We start from the raw sequence: 18863 nt of genomic DNA, 5'->3' as shown, positions 1-18863 counted from the left end.
AAAGTGGATCATTCCCTTTGCAGCATCTTCTTGGAACAGACTGTGTATCTCAGTAGCCCGTTCCTCTACCTAATATTTTGGGGCTGCAATGCCCAGGGGTGAGCGCTAGTAACCTGTAGGCCCAAGTGCTGACCAGTCGGAATTGGAGCTGGGCCCTTACTGCGCGAAGTACTAACTTTTTAATTGCTGGATCACTGGGAGATCTTGGGTGGCCCAGGGGAAGGACTGGAGCCACTGTCAGGGGATACTGGGGATAACTGGTTGTGAACAAGGACCCTTCTGGACAACTGGTAGAGAAAAGAGAGCAGTTCTGTCTTTTCCACTCCCTCTGGCCTAGCTGGTCCTCAGCCGTCCCCAGGCCTTGCGGTGGTGCTGGGGTCTCCCTGGTATCCTGCCTATCTCTAAACTGGCCACTGAGGGTCCAGGTCTGAGGTCATGCTGGTCACCTCCCTGAAGCTCCCTCAATCCTGAGGAAATGGTGTCCCCGTAAGAGCCCAGATGATGAAGTTGCAATCTACTGGGAGTGCTTCAAGCTCCTTCAGCTGCACCATCTCTGGAGAAGGCCCTGTGGCCTCCTGTGGGGGAGGTCCTTGCCAGACCCAGCCTCTCCTCTGCCCACCCAAGACCTCCAGTCCATATCTACCGGAAGCTTGGAAAACAAGAGTCACCGGGCCCTTGGAGGCTTGTCAACAGGGCACAGAGTCCAGGATCTGTGCCTTAGCCCCAAGGTAATCCAATCCTTACGTCTGGGTCTCTCCTCACCTTCGTACCCACCTAGCTGCTGCTTCCTACACTGCTTCGGGCGGGGTGAGGACCCACAGCTCTGATGAGGCCGCTTGAGGCCTGGAAAGAATGAAAGAAGGGTAAGGGATGATGTTTGGGAGCCTGGGCTGAGGGGGCACCAAGCACCTTTGGGGAGCTCCAGTCCACAAATACGTAGCAGGCAGACAAGTGTCTCCACACCCAGGGACTGAGCGACGGGCAAAGGCTGCACCAACACCAGCTTCTGTTTGCAGAAGTGGGTCTCAGGCCTGTGTTAGAGGCCTGGAGGCTCTGGGCTGGGGACCTCCCAGGCTGCAGGGAGCTGGGCCCACAGCCAGCAGCCTTGGGAACACGTGGCCCCAAGCACTGCATGGCTTGGGAAAGACCCAGGTCTGTCGAGGCCACTGCTGGTTAGAAAAGTGGAGTTTCCAATGGGCCAGGCCTGTGCCCTCTCTCTTGTGCCCGTGTGTTTTATCGCCCTCATTTCACATCTTCTACATTTGGTTTAATGCTTCCCTTAATGGTTTCACGAATTCCTGTCAGGTTATGGATTGTCAACAGTCACTTTAATGCCTTTCTAAAGAGGTTGGGAAGGAAGAAAGGGAGAAGGAAAACAAGAAGGAAAGGGAGCAAGAACGGAGGGGAGGAAGAAGGGAAAGAGGACTTAGGGAAGAATTTGAAGAAGTAATGTGGGATATTCCTACAGCCAGGCATTAGTGACCAATCAGAGCAGCCCTGACAGGTCCCTTGCGTTGCCAGGTGTTAACTTAAAATTTTTTTTATTATTTATTTATTTCAAAAGATTTTATTTATTTGTTTGTTTATATTTGAGAGAGAGAGAGAGAGAGAGAGAGAGAGCGAGCGAGCTAGCTCATGCATGCACAAGAGTGCAGGAGAGGGACAGAGAGAGAGGGAAAAAAATCTTAATCAGGCTCCACGCTCAGTGTGCACGGGCTGAATCCCAGGACCGTGAGATCATGACCTGAGCCAAAATCAAGAGTGGGACACTCAAAAAAAACAAAAAAAAAAAACCAAAAAAAAAGAAGAGTTGGACCCTCAATGACTGAGCCACCCAGGCACTCCCTGGTTGACTTTTTATAGGTGCTGGCTTACAGGAGACTCAGGGATCCCAAAGAGGAACTGGAACCTGTTTGAGAGTATTTTAATATTCCAATAAGTCCTCTATTTAAAAAAAATGTTTATATATTTATTTTGAGAAAGACAGAGCGTGTGCCCATAAGTGGGGGAGGGTCAGAGAGATGGAGAGACAGAATTCCAAGCAAGTTCCACGCCGTCAATGCAGAGCCCGATGCGGGGCCTGATCCCATGACTGTGAGATCATGACCTGAGCTGAAATCAAGAGTCAGGCACATAATCAACTGAGCCACCTAGGCTCCCCAAGTTCTCTATTAATAAGGGACTCACTGGCTAAATATCAATCGGGCTTGGTCATAGCCATGTGATAGTTATGCCAGTTCAATGATTTAAGCCAGAAGGGACAGGGACCAGGACAAATAGTTTTGATCTGCTGGGGAGCTGGGATTATGGAGTGGCTGTTCTGTTAAAGCCTGTTGATGTTAATGCCAAGCACAGCTATAAGTTCAAAGCCCATACTTCTACAGAAATAAAAGGCATCTAAATTGGAAAGGAAGAAGTAAAACATGTTTATGGATGAGAAGATCTTATATGTAGACAGCCTTAAAAACTCCACAAAAAAGTTTTTTAGAATAAATGAATTCAGCAAAGTAGCCGGATACAAAGTCATCACACAAAAATGAGTTGCATTTCTACACATAAGGAACCACCTAAAAAGGAAATTACGAAAGCATCAAAAGAATAAAATGGTTAAAAATTAACCTCCAACAGGTGGAAAACCTGTACGATGAAAAGTAGAAAACATTGTTGAAAGAAATTAAAGAAGGCATAAATAAATGGAAATATATCCCAGGCTCATTGGAAGACTATTATTAAGGTGGCAATCTTACCCCAAATGATCTATAGATTCAGTGAAATTCCCATCAAATCCCAATAACCTTTTCTGCAGAAATAGGAAAACGTATCCTAAAGTTCATATGGAATCTCAAGGGACCCCAAAGAGCCAAAACACTCCTGAAAAAAGAAGGACCTTGTTGGAGGACTCACATTTCCTGATTTCAAAACTTACAAGCAAGCTACGCAATCAAAACAGTGTGGCACTGGCATAAAAACAGACATGACGGGGCGCCTGGGTGGCGCAGTCGGTTAAGCGTCCGACTTCAGCCAGGTCACGATCTCGCGGTCCGTGAGTTCGAGCCCCGCGTCGGGCTCTGGGCTGATGGCTCGGAGCCTGGAGCCTGTTTCCGATTCTGTGTCTCCCTCTCTCTCTGCCCCTCCCCCGTTCATGCTCTGTCTCTCTCTGTCCCAAAAATAAATAAAAAACGTTGAAAAAAAAATTAAAAAAAAAAAAACAAACAAAAAAAACCAGACATGACAGTCCAGAAATAAACCTTCACTTATATGGTCACATAATTTTTGACAAGGGTGCCACATCCATTTAATGGGGAAAGGACAATCTTTCCAACAAACGGTGCTGGGGAAACTTGACATCCACATGCAAAACAATGAAGTTGGACCCTTACCTAACATCATATACAAAAATTAACTCAAAGCGGATCAAGGACTGAGATATAAGATCTCAAGCAATAAAACTCTTAGAAGAAAACATAAAACAAAAGCTTCACGACATTGGATTTGGCAATGATTTCTCAGATATGGCACCGAGGCACAGGTAACACAAGAAAAAAACAGACAAACCAGGCTTCATGAAAGTGAAAAACATTTTGTGCATCAAAAGACACTATCCACAGAGTAAAAAGAGAACCTACAGAATGAAAGGTATCTGTGAAACCTGTATCTGAAAAGGGATTAACATTCAGAATATATAGAGACCCCCTAAACTCAACAACAACAAAACAAACAAGGCAATTAAAACCACGGAACAAAGAACTTGAAGAGACTGATCTATAAAGACGACACACAAATGGCCGACATCACCAATCGTTAGGGAAATGGAAAGCAAAACTACCGTGAGATGGGTACCACCTCACACCCATCACAATAGCTACTGTAAAAAACAAGCAAACCAGGAAACCACAAGGGTCGGCAAGGATGTGGAGAAATTGGAACCCCTGTGTACTGTCGGTGGGCATGCAAAATGGTGTTGCCAATGTGGGAACAGTGTGGAAGTTCCTCAAAGTATTCAAAATAGAGTTACCATATGACCCTGGATTCTGAATATATACTCAGAAAGAACTGAAAGCAGGATTTTGAAGAAATATTTGTTTACCCACGTTCACAACAGCATTATTCACAATGGCCCAACTGTGGAAGCAACCCCAGTGTTTATCGGTGGCTGGATGGGTAAGTCAAGTGTGGTATACACATACAATGGAATGTTATTCAGCCTTACAAAGGAAGGAAATTCTGCCACAACATGTAGGAGGAACCTTGAGAACATTATGCTAAGTGAAATGAGCCAGTCACAAAATGATTCCATTTACAAGAGGTACTTAGAGTAGTGAAAATCATAAAGACAGAGAGTAAAAGGGCCCAGGGGCTGGAGAAGAGGGGAATGGGGAGTTAGTGTTTAATGGGGATAGAGTATCAGTTTTCCAAGACAGAAAGAATTCTGGAGATGGGTAGTGGAGACGGTCCCACAATAATGAGAGTGTACTTAATACCACTGAACTGTGTGCTTAAAAATGGTTAAGATAGAAGTTTCACGTTATGTGCATTTTACCACAGTTTAAAAAAAAATGAACATAAAGAAAGGTTTGGAGAATAGAGTGAATAAATCCTGAGGTGGTCACCATTTAACTGCTGACCCCCCACCCCCATCCCTGCCGCACTCCATCAAAAAATCAGTCAGAGGTTCCAGAGTGTGGACAGTAGTCCGTGGGTCAGCATCATGCCCAAGGTATCTAAATGAGGAGGAGGCCTGAGTCTGTGGGTTTGGAATATGAGGCCCTGAGGCTTAGGGACAGGGAAGTGAGAACACACTTCTCCTAGTGAAACGAGACATGATTCCGGCAGGTGCCCAGGAGCTGTCAACTTCAGACTCTCTCTGGAGGTTCCAGCTTAGATCCCCTGGGAACAGGTTATATCAGAACAGGCCAAAGCCTTAACAGGTGCAGAGGGGGAGGAGGCGGGACTAGGAGCCAGGGGGAGGGGCGGGGGTACAGGCGAATGTGTTAGAGGGTGGAGGAGGCTGGTTTAAGGGAAGCAGCTGGCTGGCCACCACCATCCTCCTCCGGGTTTGAGGTGGGGACTTAGCATGCTTACCACCCCCTCCTGCTCCACAACCCCAGCTCTCACCGTGGTGGAGCTGAGATTCAGGTTGGCTTTCTTCACCAGTTTCCAGCTGGCTGGGGAACCCTGAAAGAGAAGGGGAGAGTGCCACATGGTCTAGGGATGCAGCGGATGCCCTAGGACCAGCTCTCAGGGCTCATCCCTCAGGGCAGGTCCCCAGCAGGGGAGCAATAAAGTGGAAGCTCCACGATCTGTGGGGGACACAACTGGTGAAGGCAGTTGCCGGCAGAAATGTGTACGTATGTGCAGGTCTGTGCACGGATAGGTATGTGCTTATGCTTGCGTGTATGCATGTTTGTGCACAGGTGTGTGTGATCATACACCTGCATGCACACTGTGAACCCCCCTGCATATCCTACGCTCTGTCGTGTGCTAAGTTCTTCTATGAGTTCTCACTTCCTCCCCAGGAACATTGTTGGCCCTCAATGTTTTGTTTCCGCACGACGCTGTGTAAGTAGAAGGTGCCAAGAAACACCCACAGAACTGAACAGCGTTCAATGCACCTGCCCACCCGTAGAGGTCAAAGGGCTCTCCCCGCAACTGCTCCTGACTGTGCTGAAGAAAGAAACATCTTGAGCATTACGGGCTATTTGGAATTTCTTGCTTGGAAGTAGGTACTGGTCCTTTCTCTCCTTGCATCCAGCCTTTCTAGGTAACTGGGGTGAAGCAGGGTGGAAGAAGGGATCTTCCAGGTCCCCAGCCGATATGGTGAAAATAGGGAATTTACTCTGGAAAGTGCTCAGAAACATAGAATTTTGTTCCTGGCTTGACCATGTCGTCTTTGTGTAACTTGGGTGGGTCCCAGCCTTCCCCTGGCCTCCCTGGCTCCCATGGCAGGGGGCTGGCTGGCTGCTTTGTGCCTCTTATGCCTGCCCTTACCGTCTCCATGGCCCCAAGTGCTCAGCAGCGGCACCTCCAGGTCCAGCGGCACGTCAAGTTCCATGCACACACAGTGGATGAACGCCTGCCAAGTGGCCTGACCTTGAGTGTACAGTCTGTTGAGCTGTAGCATGACACCCTGCGTGGCATCCTCGGCCTTGCTCCTGGAGCTCAGGTCCATCTTGGGGAGGAAGAACTTCACCTTGGCATTTAGCCATTGTGGGTCTTTGCTGAGCAGCCTCACGAGCAAGCTCCACAGGTTCTTGGTGCCCAGCTGGAGGCTAACGGGGTCCATGAGGAGCTGGCCCTGCAGGGATAGGGTAGGCAGGTGAACTGTGGAGCAGAAAAGTTGGGGGAGAGGTGAGTTGGAGGACAGGTGAGCTGGGGGGCAGGTGAGATTGGAGGACAGGTGAGCGGGGGTGGGGGGGCAGGTGAGTTGGAGGACAGGTGAGCGGGGGTGGGGGGGCAGGTGAGTTGGAGGACAGGTGAGCTGGGAGGCAGGTGAATAGGAGGACAATTCAGCTGCAAGGAAGCCAAAGAGGGTAGTCAAGAACCACCTCCCATATCTGGGGGGCAGTAAATAGGCAGACAAGTGGCTTCTTCACGGAGTCTCAATGCCTGTGCCCAGGGATTGGTCCCAGAGAACAGTTTGCTTCTTTTCCTCATCCCCCAATTATCCGTGCCCGTGTCCTGGCTCTGCAATGGTCCAGTTTATCTCCTGCAGATGGTTCCCGAGGATGCTTTATTTTTTCTTGTTTCCATGGACCTGTTTGTGCTGCTCTCTGTCTGAGCTAAGCTCATGGCAGAGACAAATAGTTGTCCTCCCAAATCTGTTCTCCCCTTCTTCCTTAGGACCAGAACCCCTGAATATTTCCTGGTCATCTGGAATAGACTTTATTTCCCAGCCTTCCTTGCATTTAGAATTAGCCATCTTACTAAGTTTTGGCCAATGGGATATAGATGGAAGTGTTGTACATCTTTCTGTTTCTTCCTATTGCTTGGAATGTCAGCATGATGGCTGAACTTTGGGCAGCCATATTGGATCATGAGGTGGAAGCCAGTGCAGAGAAGGTGTAAGGTAAGCCTTTCCACCTGTCCTGAATTTCTCTTACATGACAAGGAAATACATGTCTATTTAAAGCACTATTTTTTAGGGCTTTTTGCTACTCAGTGAAATCGAATCCAATCTAACACAAACCATCGCTCTCTCTCTAAGCAACTTCTCCTTTTCTAAACTGGCACTCTCAACCTGCTGGTAGGAATACCAATATAAGGCCAGGGGCACTTACATAGCAAAGCTTAAAAAATATGCAGTCCCTTTGATTCGGCAAGTCTGTTCCTAGCACTCTAACCTTAGGATATCATTATAGGTGTGCATAAAATTTTTAATTGCAAAGCTGTTCGCCTCAAGACTTTTTATATACATAAAATTTGAAACAACATTAGTTGTTAACTAATTAGTTAACTAATTGGTGGTCCATGATATAGTGGAAAATGCTGTAACATTTCCAGATGAACTTTCTGGCATTATTTCCTTAACAACAGTAGCAAACACTTAGAAAGCACATACTATGTTCTAAGTGCTTTATGTGTCTCATATAATCCCCACATCTGTGGAGACCCTACTTCTGAGAAGAGTGGGAGGCTCACCCAAGAGCAGCCTTAGCAACTCCCAGAGGCTGGGGCACAGGACTATGTATCCTGAGGTTCAGACGGCAGCTGTTCCCTTGAGTCCCACCCACTAGAGGCCTCTGGGCACGTGTCCCCAGTCTCCTCTGGTCATACCTTGGCAACTGGACTGATGGCAATAGATCCTCTCTCAGACACAGAGCTTCAGAATTCATGAAACATGCTCACATCCATGGGGCAGGCAGGGATCACCATCCCCACTGAACAGACGGGAAGACTGAGGCCAAGGAGGGGAAAGGATGTACCCAAAGTCATACTGAAAGTCCATGGCAGAGCCAGGCTCAGAATTGAGATTTATCACCTGTCAGGTCAGTACATTTCTGAGGCCTTGGAGCCCTAGATGGCACCAGACAAGTCCCCGGACTTTGTGTGATCTTGGTAAGAGGATGTGGTTATGGCCTAGGACGCAGCTTCTTTTCCGGGCTACAGTGTTCAAAGTCCATGATGTCCATGAAGAAATCAGCCAGGACAACAAGGGGTCAGGCGGAAGTGAGGTGCGCCTGGACGGTATCATTTCTGTGGAAGTCCTTTCATCTTCAAATGTGTCCTCCTGCCGGTCTGACACAACGCCTTTATTTCTACCGTTAGTGTTCGATCCCCTCGGGGTACAGCATCAAGCTCTTTAAGGGTAACCATCCCTGGGAGAAAGAGCACATTACATTATGATTGGTCACTGAGATTTCTATGAAAATAGCCTTGGAGACAGAGGATTATAGTAGAAAGATCTTCAGCCCCAAAGTTAGGAGACGAGCATTCTTGACCCGGCTCTGTATCTCATTCTCTGTGGTCTGCATTAGGGCCGTTCACAGATATTCTCTTTCTCCTCTTTCTAGGCCCTTGGAAGGATTGCACTTCCCTGCTCTCTTGACATCAGGTATGGCCACAAAACTTGCTTTGGCCAATGAAATATGCTAAAGAATGACACATGTCATGTCTGTGCAGAAGTTTTAAGAGCCAGTGCGTGATTCACCATGCTCTCTCTTTCCCTCTACCACAGGGACCAGCAGTATTCCAGATCTTGGCTGCTCCTTTAGCCTGGGTCCAGCAAGAGGATTATGCGGAACAGAGGTCCCAGTTGATTGACGATAGACAAGAAGTAGGATCGGGAAGTAAGCTTTTGTTGTCATAAGCCACCAGGACATTGGTGGTTGTCTGTTATTGGCCCATCCTAGCTGATACACTCATAGCATAGCCTTGAGCAAGTCTATTCTCTATCTGGGCCTCAGTCACATCATCTATAAGGTGGGTAAATCAGATGCCGTCTCAAGGCCCTTGCTGATTTTCTGTGTCTCATGACTTTCACTCTCAAGCTGAATGGTGGCTAAGGGTAGGCTTGTTATATCAGTGGCAGCCCAGAGAGGTAAACCTGGGTAATCTGGGTAGGGAGCAGCTGGTAGGGAGTAGTAGGGGAGTGAGGGAGTGGGTGGGAGGGTAAGAGAGGGGGCAAAGGGTAGAGGTCACCTACTTGGCTTCCCGGTTCATCCTAGACGTTCGAGAGTGTCTGCAGAGATGGTCTCATGAGTACCTGGGCCAAGTCTTGTGCTATGAGCTGATTTTCAGGTTGTTTCCACAGGGCAGGCTGCTAAAGAGAGGAGACAGGGTGCTCTCCTCAATGTTCCAGATCCCAAGAGGAATGCTGTTTGGAAGGCACCAGCCCTTACCCCTCCTCTGGAGACACCTCTGAGGTAGGTGTTCGATCCAGAAGAGTCCCCTTGCCCTCATGCACCGATCTTGTTCTTCCCCAACCACGGCTCCTTTTGTCCCTAGATTGTGTATAGCCCGACCCTCTCTGGCATCACCTCCTACCACATGTGGCCCAGAGGCTGCCCCTCTTCCTCCTCCAACTTGGACATTCACCTCACAGTGACTTGTGGCATCAGAGTGTGCCCTTCAAATCCAGCAGACTTATGACAGCCAATTCATTTGGACGAAAAAGGAAGAATCCTCACGACAGATGCCAATTTCCTTTCCCAGTAAAACTCCCAAAAGGGTATGATTTGCGGTTTTCTTTCTTATTACATTCGATGTATTTTTTTAGGCGGTCGCGAGTAAACCTTCCTCTTCATGAGAAAACCCAGAGGCACGGCCCGCTGCCTCAGCAGGAGCACAATGAAATGACACTCTGGCACACATGCTTAAGAGACGCTGTCTAACAATAGAGGATGGGAAGAAGAAAGGTGGCTGAGAAGTACGTGGAAGAAAGCAAGCAAGGCAGATGAGTGTGTGCCCTGACAGTGTGTCTATGAAGTGAGGACTGTAACTTACCAAGCCCCAGGGCTTTAGGTAAACCCACATAAATATGGCGCCCTCTCACATAACAAAGGTAAGTAACAGAGGGGCGCCTGGGTGGCTGAGTCAGTTGAGCTTCCGACTTCAGCTCATGTCACGAGCTCACGGGTTCGTGAGTTTGAGCCCTGCATGGGGCTCCCTGCTGTCAACAGAGCCTGCTTTGGAGCCTGGGTCCCCCCCACCCCCGCACCCCTGCCTCTATCCCTCCTCTGCTCATTCTGTCTCTCTCTCAAAAATAAATAAACTTAAAAAAATCTTTGAAAAAAAAAGGTAACTAGACACGTTTGTGTCCCCCCCCCCCACACACACCCCATTTATATGTTAAAGCCCAAATTTCAAGTGTGACTGTATTTGGAAGCAGGGCCTTTGGTTCTTGGGTCATGAGGACGGAGCCCTCATGATGGGTTCAGAGAGCTTCCAAGAAGAGGCAGGGGAAAGCCTGCTTCCTCTCTGGTCCCTGCCACACGAGGATACAAGGAGAGGGTGGCCATCTACAAAGGAAGAGTGGCTTCACCAGATACTGGATCTGCTGGCACCTTGATCTTGGGACTTCCCAGTCTCCAGAGCCATGAGAAATAAATGTGTGTCGTGTAAGCCACCCAGCCTGGGGTGTTCGGTTACGGCAGCCCGAAATGACTAAGACGAACATGCCTGTGACCAGAGAGAGTAAAAGAAAAAAAAAACCCTCTAAGTCAATATGTAGATTTAAGGCAGAACCACTTAAATTACAGCAGGATACTTTGGCTAGCTTGATAAAATTACAATAACAGTCATTTAGAGAAAAAAGGGCAGACACGACAAGTGTTCATATGCCTTAAATATTTCATAATAAGTATTTCGTAATAAACATATTAGATAAAACAAGAAAAAAATGAAGGCAATTATATCAAAGACTATTTGTTGGGAGAGGCAGGCAATAATGGGGAGGCTTCCAACCATCGTAAAACATCTTATAAAGCACCGATCATTAACACTTTATGGAACGGTATTAAAAATAGAAAAAAACTGGCCACAGGAATGGAATCAAATTAGCTCCACACTCACTTAAAACTCACCAGCGAATCGATGGTATTAAGAGAAGACATATGGAAAAACACATAGTATTAACACACACGGTAATGCAAGTGGTTTAAATTTAAGGAATTATTTTTTTAATTAAGTAATTAAGTTAAAATGCTCTGTATGGAAACCAGCTGCCATTTCACACACCCCCTCCCCCCAAATGGCCATAACGAACGAAAGGACCATACAAGGGTCTGTGAGGATAAGGAGACCTGGGAAGTTTATATGCTGCTGGCGGGGACGTGAAATGGAGCACATCCACTTTTTGGAAAAGTGTGGCAGGTCCTTAAAATGTTACCCCCGAGAGTTACCACATAACCCAGCAATTCCACTCCCAGATCTCCCTCCAGCAGACACGAAAACAGACGTTTGCACAAAAACGTGCGAACAAATGTTTGTTATCCGTAACAGCCCAACAGCAGAAGCCATGCAAATGTCCAAAAGCTTACAAACGGAGAAGCAAAATATAGTACATCTACACAGTGCAATGTGATTCGGCAACGAAAAGGAGCAAAGTACGGACACATGCTACGAGGAGGAACCATAAAAATGTTACACCAAGGGAAAAAAGCTCCAAAGTATATCCTTATAAGTAAATTCAAATGTGTGTGTATTTGCATACATAGAGACCCACTCTAGGCCTATACAACAAACTGGTGACAGGACTATGTCCGGGGAGGGGACGTGGAGAACACAGGCAAAGGAGAACCCTTTACGCTGTACTCTTTCGGACCACTTTGACATTCAAACTTTAAAAACAATATTTTTTAATGTTTATGTTTGAGAGAGACAGAGCGTGAGCAGGGGAGAGAGGGGCAGAGAGAGAGAGAGTGGGAGACACAGAATCCAAAGCAGGCTCCAGGGTCTGAGCTGTCAGCACAGAGCCCGATGTGGGGCTCGAACTCATGAACCTGAGCTGAAGTCAGACACTTAACTGACTGAGCCACCCAGGTGCCCCTCAAACTTTTTAATAGGCACATTTTTACAAACAAACAAACAAACAAACAAACAAAACCGTAAAGACATTTACATTAAAAATGAGAGTAGACATTTCCCCAATGTGTAAGGAAGATAAATACATGGTGATAAATGGGCCAAGAAATTATCAGTGTTGGCTCATAGAAATGGCAGTTCCCTCCATTATGTTAAATAATAAAACTAAAATAGAGGTAGGAAGGCAAGCAAAAAGGATAAACACGTGCATTAAGTATGACAGAGAGAGGCTAAACATTCAAATCAAAAAGTAATTCATACATATGGAGGACATATGTTCTTCTACATGTTAGTTGAACGTTTGCATGTGTGTTATGGGGACCAAACGCCACGTTCGATGGAAAGAACTAAACATTCAGCACAAAGAATACAGGCTCAGTGCCAGGCAAGGGCCTTTCGGCCTCAGCGGTTTCAATTCTCACAACTATGCCTCTTGGATGTCCTGTATGCATTTTAAAATGTCCCCCGCTCCCAATGGCAATCCTGGCCTCCCTGTCCCCCTCCCACACTGCCTGCGTGCACCACTACCGTCCCCAGGTCAGTGAAGGGCGGCCTCCTGTTTCTTCGAGCTCAGGCCAAAGATGGGAACCTGGCACCACCATTTCTCACCTGGATTCCTGCACCAGCAGACCTGGTGCCTCTCCTCCCTGCCCCAACATCCTCCATGGAGGGCCTGGGTATCACTGTCACACTGTGACCCAAGGCAGGTGCCTCCGGCACACAGAGCCGCCCCCCTGACCCCAAGTGAAAGCCAAAGTCCTTTTCAACGCTGTTCAAATTGTTTGAATGGTTAAAAAAAAAATCAAACTTGACAACTTAAAATTTTCATTTGACACTTATTTTTTATTAACTTTTGGCACTTCATGTTTTGTGAGAAAATTGCATTTTGCCAAGAATGTTCAAACTTTAATAGAGCACACAGTTGCAGATGATATCTTCCTATACTTAGAAATCTTGCATCTTTCACATTTAATTTAGTTTATTTTGCTTTGTCTTTTTCTCCTTATTAGATGGGCCAGCAGCTGCTATCTCTTATGTTTAAAAAGAGAAAACACACTTTCATGTTCATTTATTAATTCTGTAGAATTTTTCCTTTTTTCCTTTTATAATTTTTTAATCTCCTGACTTATCTTCCCTGATTTACTGAGAGTGTTCCTTGTTAAGCTTATGAGTCAGTTTATTGTTTAAATCAGTTCTAGTCTTTTAATTTAAAAAAAAAATAATAAGAGAGAACACTTTTGGCAAATTTCCATAAATTTATGTCAAGTTTATATCAAATTTATATCACGTTACTAGTAGATTATAATTTTAAACTGAGTCATTTAATAGAGGGGTGAGATATTTTTTAAACCTTTGCCATTAATTTTTTTTTTTTACCGTTCCGTGCAAAGAATAAGTTCTATGCAATTTCTGCTTTAGGGAAATATGTTGAAATTTTCCTTTTTTGCTTGGCATATGACAAATTTTAAAATATTCCATGACATTTAAAACGTTATTCTTTTTCAATAAATATGGATTTCTGTCCCTCGAATTATGCCAAAATAAAGTCTAAATGAGGCCAAAATTTAAATGTAAGAAGTTAAACCATAAAGGTACTAGGAGACTACAAGTATTCAATTTACAACAACTCATGAAGCTCTTGTTGAATTTTCTGCATTTTTTCCTATGTGCTAGATTTGACAACAAAGAACTTAAAAATTTTTAAGTGCTGGAGAAACACATGCTTTTGGAAAAGCCTATCGACATAATTTCGGAGTAGAGAGGGTCTAGGGTCTGACACCATAAAAGAAAAATGGAATGAAATTGATCAGATACAAATTAGAATTTTTGTACTGCCAAAGAACATGGCAAATAAAGTGAAAAGAGAAATGAAAACCTGGAAAAAATATCCACAAGTTATCAAAGATTGAATGTTTTTAATATATCAAGAGTTACCGCAAATCAATAAGAAAAAAGTCCAATGCAGCTGACAGAACAGTGGGCAAAGAACACGAACAGTTTGCCGTAAAGGAAATACAAATAGCTCTTGAGCATTTATGAGAAGATGTTTGACTTCACAGGAAATGAAAGAGATACATGTTAAAGCTACAACAGACATACCATTTTCTAGCTCTTAGATGGTCAAACTATAGAGCTGGCAAGGTTGTGAATTAACAGGCATTTTGATGCACTGCTAGTGGGAGCATGTACGAATACAACTTTATCTATGGAAACTTCAAATGTCACATAACCATAGCTAGCAATTCCATGCTCAGGCACTTAGCTTGCAGATATATTCATAACGCGCAAAATAACTTATGTTCGGGAATATTTAATGTGCCCTTGTTTATAACCGTAAAAGTTTGGAAAAAAAAAAAAAAACCCTAACTGACCATTGAAAAGAAACTGGTTAAACTGTGGCACATCCATACAACAATGCACACGCAGCCATTAAGAGGGAAGAGGCTGAGGGATGTGGGATGACACGGAACAGCGTTCATATCACGCGCGCACATTCCTGTGGCCAGAGCTATCTCTAACACTCAGCTCTGGTCTGGCCACGTTTCTGTCTGAACCTCCTATCAGCGTCCCAACACCTCTCAGATAAAGTCACAGCATGTTAATATGCCTGCCCCAGAGTAGGTACACGTCAGGCCACCAGGAAAGGTTCAAAGTATGAATAAATAAATGGTCCCTCCCCACCTGGTTGCTGGCCACCTCCTGGCCCTCCTACTCACCTGCCGCCCTGCCCATGGGCAGCGCTCACAGCCCCACCTCCCCATCTTCCTGCTTGGATCACATGACTTCCTCTCCCTGCGGTGCCCCTTCCTGTCTCTTCTCACCTGTGCAACTCCTCCTCCTGCTCTCTTCTCCAGAAAGTCTTCCCGTCTGCCCTCCGAGACCTTGTCATGCCCCCGCCCCCTGCCACTGGCCTTCACCCCTTAGCGCTCTCTTCTTTCTCCTCCACAGCAGATCTCGTGCCCTCTCATTTTCTCTTGGCCCCCCTGCTTCCCTCTGCGTGTTGGTGATACCTTGAGGGCAGGGGCAGTGCCTGATTCCAGATAAGAGCAGACACCTTGCACCAGGGCCCTGGATCTGAGTCTCTACTAGTTGCCAGTTATATGGCTTTGATAAGGTTACTTCAGTCTCTTGCTGCCTCAGTTTCTCCATCTGTAAAATGGGGATGTTGTAGATCAGGCTTCTAGAAGCGGAGCTCAAGACAAGAGGGGCTCCTGCAAAAGTTATGTATTGAGAGGGTAAGGGAAGTCTTGCTTCAGCCTAACACGTGGGGTGGGACGGGGTGGGGGGAGCTCTGGAATGTGAACGATGCCACAGAGTCTGTCCTGTTAAGAGGCAAGGAGGCTGGGTCATTACACCCCCATATCAGTCAGTCATTGGCTATGGGTCATACCCATGGTGTGGGGGAGGGAGGCATCTCTGTATGAAGTAATTCCTGTTAGCCAACGGCAACCCTTCCAGAAGGGTGCTGATGTTGGTGGCCTGGGACCACAGTGGATGGGGGATGGGTGCACTGGCTGGCTAGGGGCAAAGCAGGTGAGTGAGAGGGAACACGAACAGTGTCTGTGATGGGCATCCTAATATCTACCAGGCAAGGTTGTTGGGAGATGAAGCAGGCAAAATCCCTGACATGGCTTCCGGCCCACTAGACAGGCTCGAGACATGTTAGCTATGATTACAACTGCGTTGTTGTTGTTTCCTCCATAGCCCCAGCCCGTAGCAAGGGTCCAAAGAAGGAAGGGAGGGATAGCAAAGAGGACACAGCTTGAGTCCGAAGCTTCTGAGCCATGTTCCTTTGGCTTCTTCCCTCTTCCTGACTCCCCAAGCATGGATTATGGGGGAGCACCCAGAAGGCTGGGTAGAAAACGGAAACGGGGGGCTGACGGGTCCACTGGCTGGTTGGGTCCCATCTCCTTGTCTCTACCAGGGGGTCTCCCACCTGCCTTCCCTGTTCCCGGGGCTGGTGGGAAGGGTCAGGCCAAGGAGAAGGGCCCATGGGAGGCCAGAAGCCTCGTCCACACAGCACCGGCAGGCCTGGGTTCTGCCCCTGGGCCCGGGTGGGAGAAGAGAGGACAGAAGGGGGAGGCTGAGGGTGGCCAGTGAGGAGAGAGGGACAGAGGTACAAAAGGGTTTGGGTTTAACCTCAGCCCCAGAAAGGCCGTGGTTGGTGGGGTCATATGAAAGGCACCCTCTGTCAGGACAGAAACCTTAGACACTTGGACAGAAATATCCCGCAAGTGAGAAAGAAAAATGCCGCTGAAGTTGGCTTCTCAGGACTGAGTGGACAGTCAGGCCTGGGGACCCTGGGATGGACCCGACCCACAGAGGCCCTCAAGCCCTCTCAGAATGCCCAATGCCAAGCCCTGAAAGAAGTAACGAGATCTGGGCCTCTGCCTTCCCTGAAGGGTGGCTGGTTACAGTCTAAGGCTTCAGAGGATGTCTGAGCCTGGGTGCATGACCCAGTGACCCAGACTGACCCAGTGGGCTCTTTCTAGAAGGCCGATGCAGCCCCACCCTAGGGGCTAGCCCCACCTCTTTTCACTGGAGGGTTCCCTGGGGGGACACCTTCAGAAAGATGTTAGCAGAAGGGGCACCCCGGTGACTCAGTCAGTTGGGCATCTGACTTAGGCTCAGGTCATGATCTTGAAGTTCATGAGTTTGAGCCCCGCAGCGGGCTCTGTGCTGACAGCTCAGAGCCTGGAGCCTGCTTTGGATTCTGCGTCTCCCTCTCTCTCTGCCCCTCCCCGACTTGCGTGCGCGCACTTGCTCTCTCTCTCTCTCAGAAATAAACATTAAAATAAAGAAAGAAAGATGTTGGCAGCCATTTCCTCCCTCAACCACAAAAGCCAGTGGAGCAGACAAGAGGGGTCCTTGACACAGGACCCCTGTTGGGGGATGAGGATGTGGGGGTGACTGTTCCTTTGAAAACCACCCTTCATTATCCTCACAATGTCAGGCTCCTCCAGGACTTAAACTCAGTTACAGGCCTTTATTGATGCAGAAACTGAGGCTCCCAGCAGTGAGGGGATCTGCCCAGGCCACTTCTAGAGAGCCAGCAGTTGAACAAAGGTCTCCTGGCCTTGCAGCCCCTCTAGGGGGTGGGGTGCACGCGTCGGGGGTGGGGAGGGATCCAGAGAGGGTGGAGCAGCCCAAGCCTACACCCTGGCCCTCAGGCCTGGGTGGTACCTGTCCCAAATCCAACGAGGCCTCTCTCCTCCTCACTGCAAACTGGGGAATCTGGGTCCCAGCCCGTATCACTAGGCTTTAAGTCACCTCCTTCACCCCCACCACCTTCCTGCTCAAAAGGCTTGAGCTCTCCTCTGGGATCGGGGTGCCCTAGAGCCAGCAGGGGACCAGGTAGTGGCCTTGCCTCTCCTACTCAGCCCTGGCAGCTTGGGCCCAGCACCCACATGAAGTGGCTGGTGACGCCTCCATGAGGCTTTTACCCAACATGTTCCTGGGCCTCCAGAAGGCTCTCCTGGGATCTGTCAGGTCACGTCAGGAGTTCACAAATTTTTTTGCACGTTAGAATAATGGAGGGGGGGGGGGTGCTTTCAAAAATTCCAAAGGGCCACACCCTTTGGCCAATACCAGCATTGTCTCTAGGGGTGGAACATCAGCATCGGTACTTCTGGAAGCTCCCCATGTGATTCTCATGTGCTGACAAGCTTGGGAACTAATATTCTAGGCACGATGACACCAGTTCTCCATTCCCAGCTGGGGGAGACTGGTTCTGTGTTCCCTTGCACTTGGCACCCTGCTTCTCCAGTAAACCAGACCCAAGTGAGTCTTGCCCTCTGAAAGGTTGGGGACAGGAAAGCCACCAAGACAGCCGTATTTAGACGAAACCCTGTGGGTATCCCCCAATGACTAACACTTCCGCCTCCAGCCTGTTCCTTGGCAGGCTCTGTGGCTCTCCCAGCTGCTCTCACACAGGCCCAGGCTCAGCACAGTTCCACCAAACTGGAAAGGAAGCCAAGGTCTGGAAATCCCCTCTTTGTCTCCAACCATCCTTTGGTGAGAATCCCAAAGGAATTTAGTTTTGGAATTTCTGCGGGACAAAGTCAGTCAGAGAAGGGGAAATACCATAGGATCTCACTCACACATGGAGTTAAAAAAAAACAAAAACAAAAAAAACCTAGCCAGCCAACCAACCAACCAACCAACCAACCAACCAAAAGATCCAGAGAACAGATTAGTTGCCAAGGAGTGCTGGCGGGGGTGGGCAAAATGGGTGAAGGAAATCAAAAGGTACCGACTTTTGGTTATAAAATAAACACATCATGAGGATATAATACACAGCAGGATGACTACAGTTCATGATATTCTACTGCATATTTGAAAATCATTAAGAGACCGATCTTCAAAGTCCTCAACACAAGAAAAAAAATTTTCTGTAACTATGGGTAGGGATGGATGTCACTTATTGTGGACATCATTTTGCAATATATATCAATATTGAATCATTAAGTTGTCCACCTGAAACTAATATAATGTCCTATGTTAATTATACCTCAGTGAAAAACGGACAATTTTTATTTATTTTTTTTTTTAATTTTTTTTTCAACGTTTTTTATTTTATTTTTGGGACAGAGAGAGACAGAGCATGAACGGGGGAGGGGCAGAGAGAGAGGGAGACACAGAATCGGAAACAGGCTCCAGGCTCCGAGCCATCAGCCCAGAGCCTGACGCGGGGCTCGAACTCACGGACCGCGAGATCGTGACCTGGCTGAAGTCGGACGCTTAACTGACTGCGCCACCCAGGCGCCCCAAAAACGGACAATTTTTAAATAAATGGGTGAAATAAGACCTATCCAGAGACTTTTTACTAACTGAAGCACCAT

At 47.3% G+C, this 18863-nt stretch overlaps 1 protein-coding gene across 12 annotated transcripts in view; it reads right to left on the bottom strand.

The window, feature by feature from the left end:
• NLRC5 (NLR family CARD domain containing 5) overlaps window positions 1-18863 on the bottom strand; it is an 86434-nt gene that overhangs the window by 51735 nt on the left and 15836 nt on the right. For 5 of the 12 annotated variants that reach the window (XM_049622181.1, XM_049622188.1, XM_049622178.1 and 2 more), the window contains exons 2-6: window positions 9143-9259; window positions 7774-8315; window positions 5989-6295; window positions 5083-5175; window positions 763-843 (exon numbers count right to left, since the gene is read on the bottom strand). In XM_049622181.1, the coding sequence (XP_049478138.1) occupies window positions 763-843; window positions 5083-5175; window positions 5989-6283 (469 nt within the window). In that variant the 5' untranslated portion in view covers window positions 6284-6295; window positions 7774-8315; window positions 9143-9259. The remainder of the gene's footprint in view (window positions 1-762; window positions 844-5082; window positions 5176-5988; window positions 6296-7773; window positions 8316-9142; window positions 9260-18863) is intronic. The other 7 variants (XM_049622185.1, XM_049622180.1, XM_049622182.1 and 4 more) reach the window with 7 other exon arrangements.

Source organism: Panthera uncia, assembly GCF_023721935.1.
Source record: "Panthera uncia isolate 11264 chromosome E2 unlocalized genomic scaffold, Puncia_PCG_1.0 HiC_scaffold_19, whole genome shotgun sequence".
Classification (NCBI taxonomy): Eukaryota; Metazoa; Chordata; class Mammalia; order Carnivora; family Felidae; genus Panthera; species Panthera uncia.
The sequence above is the reverse complement of the archived record's forward strand: the minus strand, read 5'-3'. Positions and strand labels throughout refer to the sequence as shown.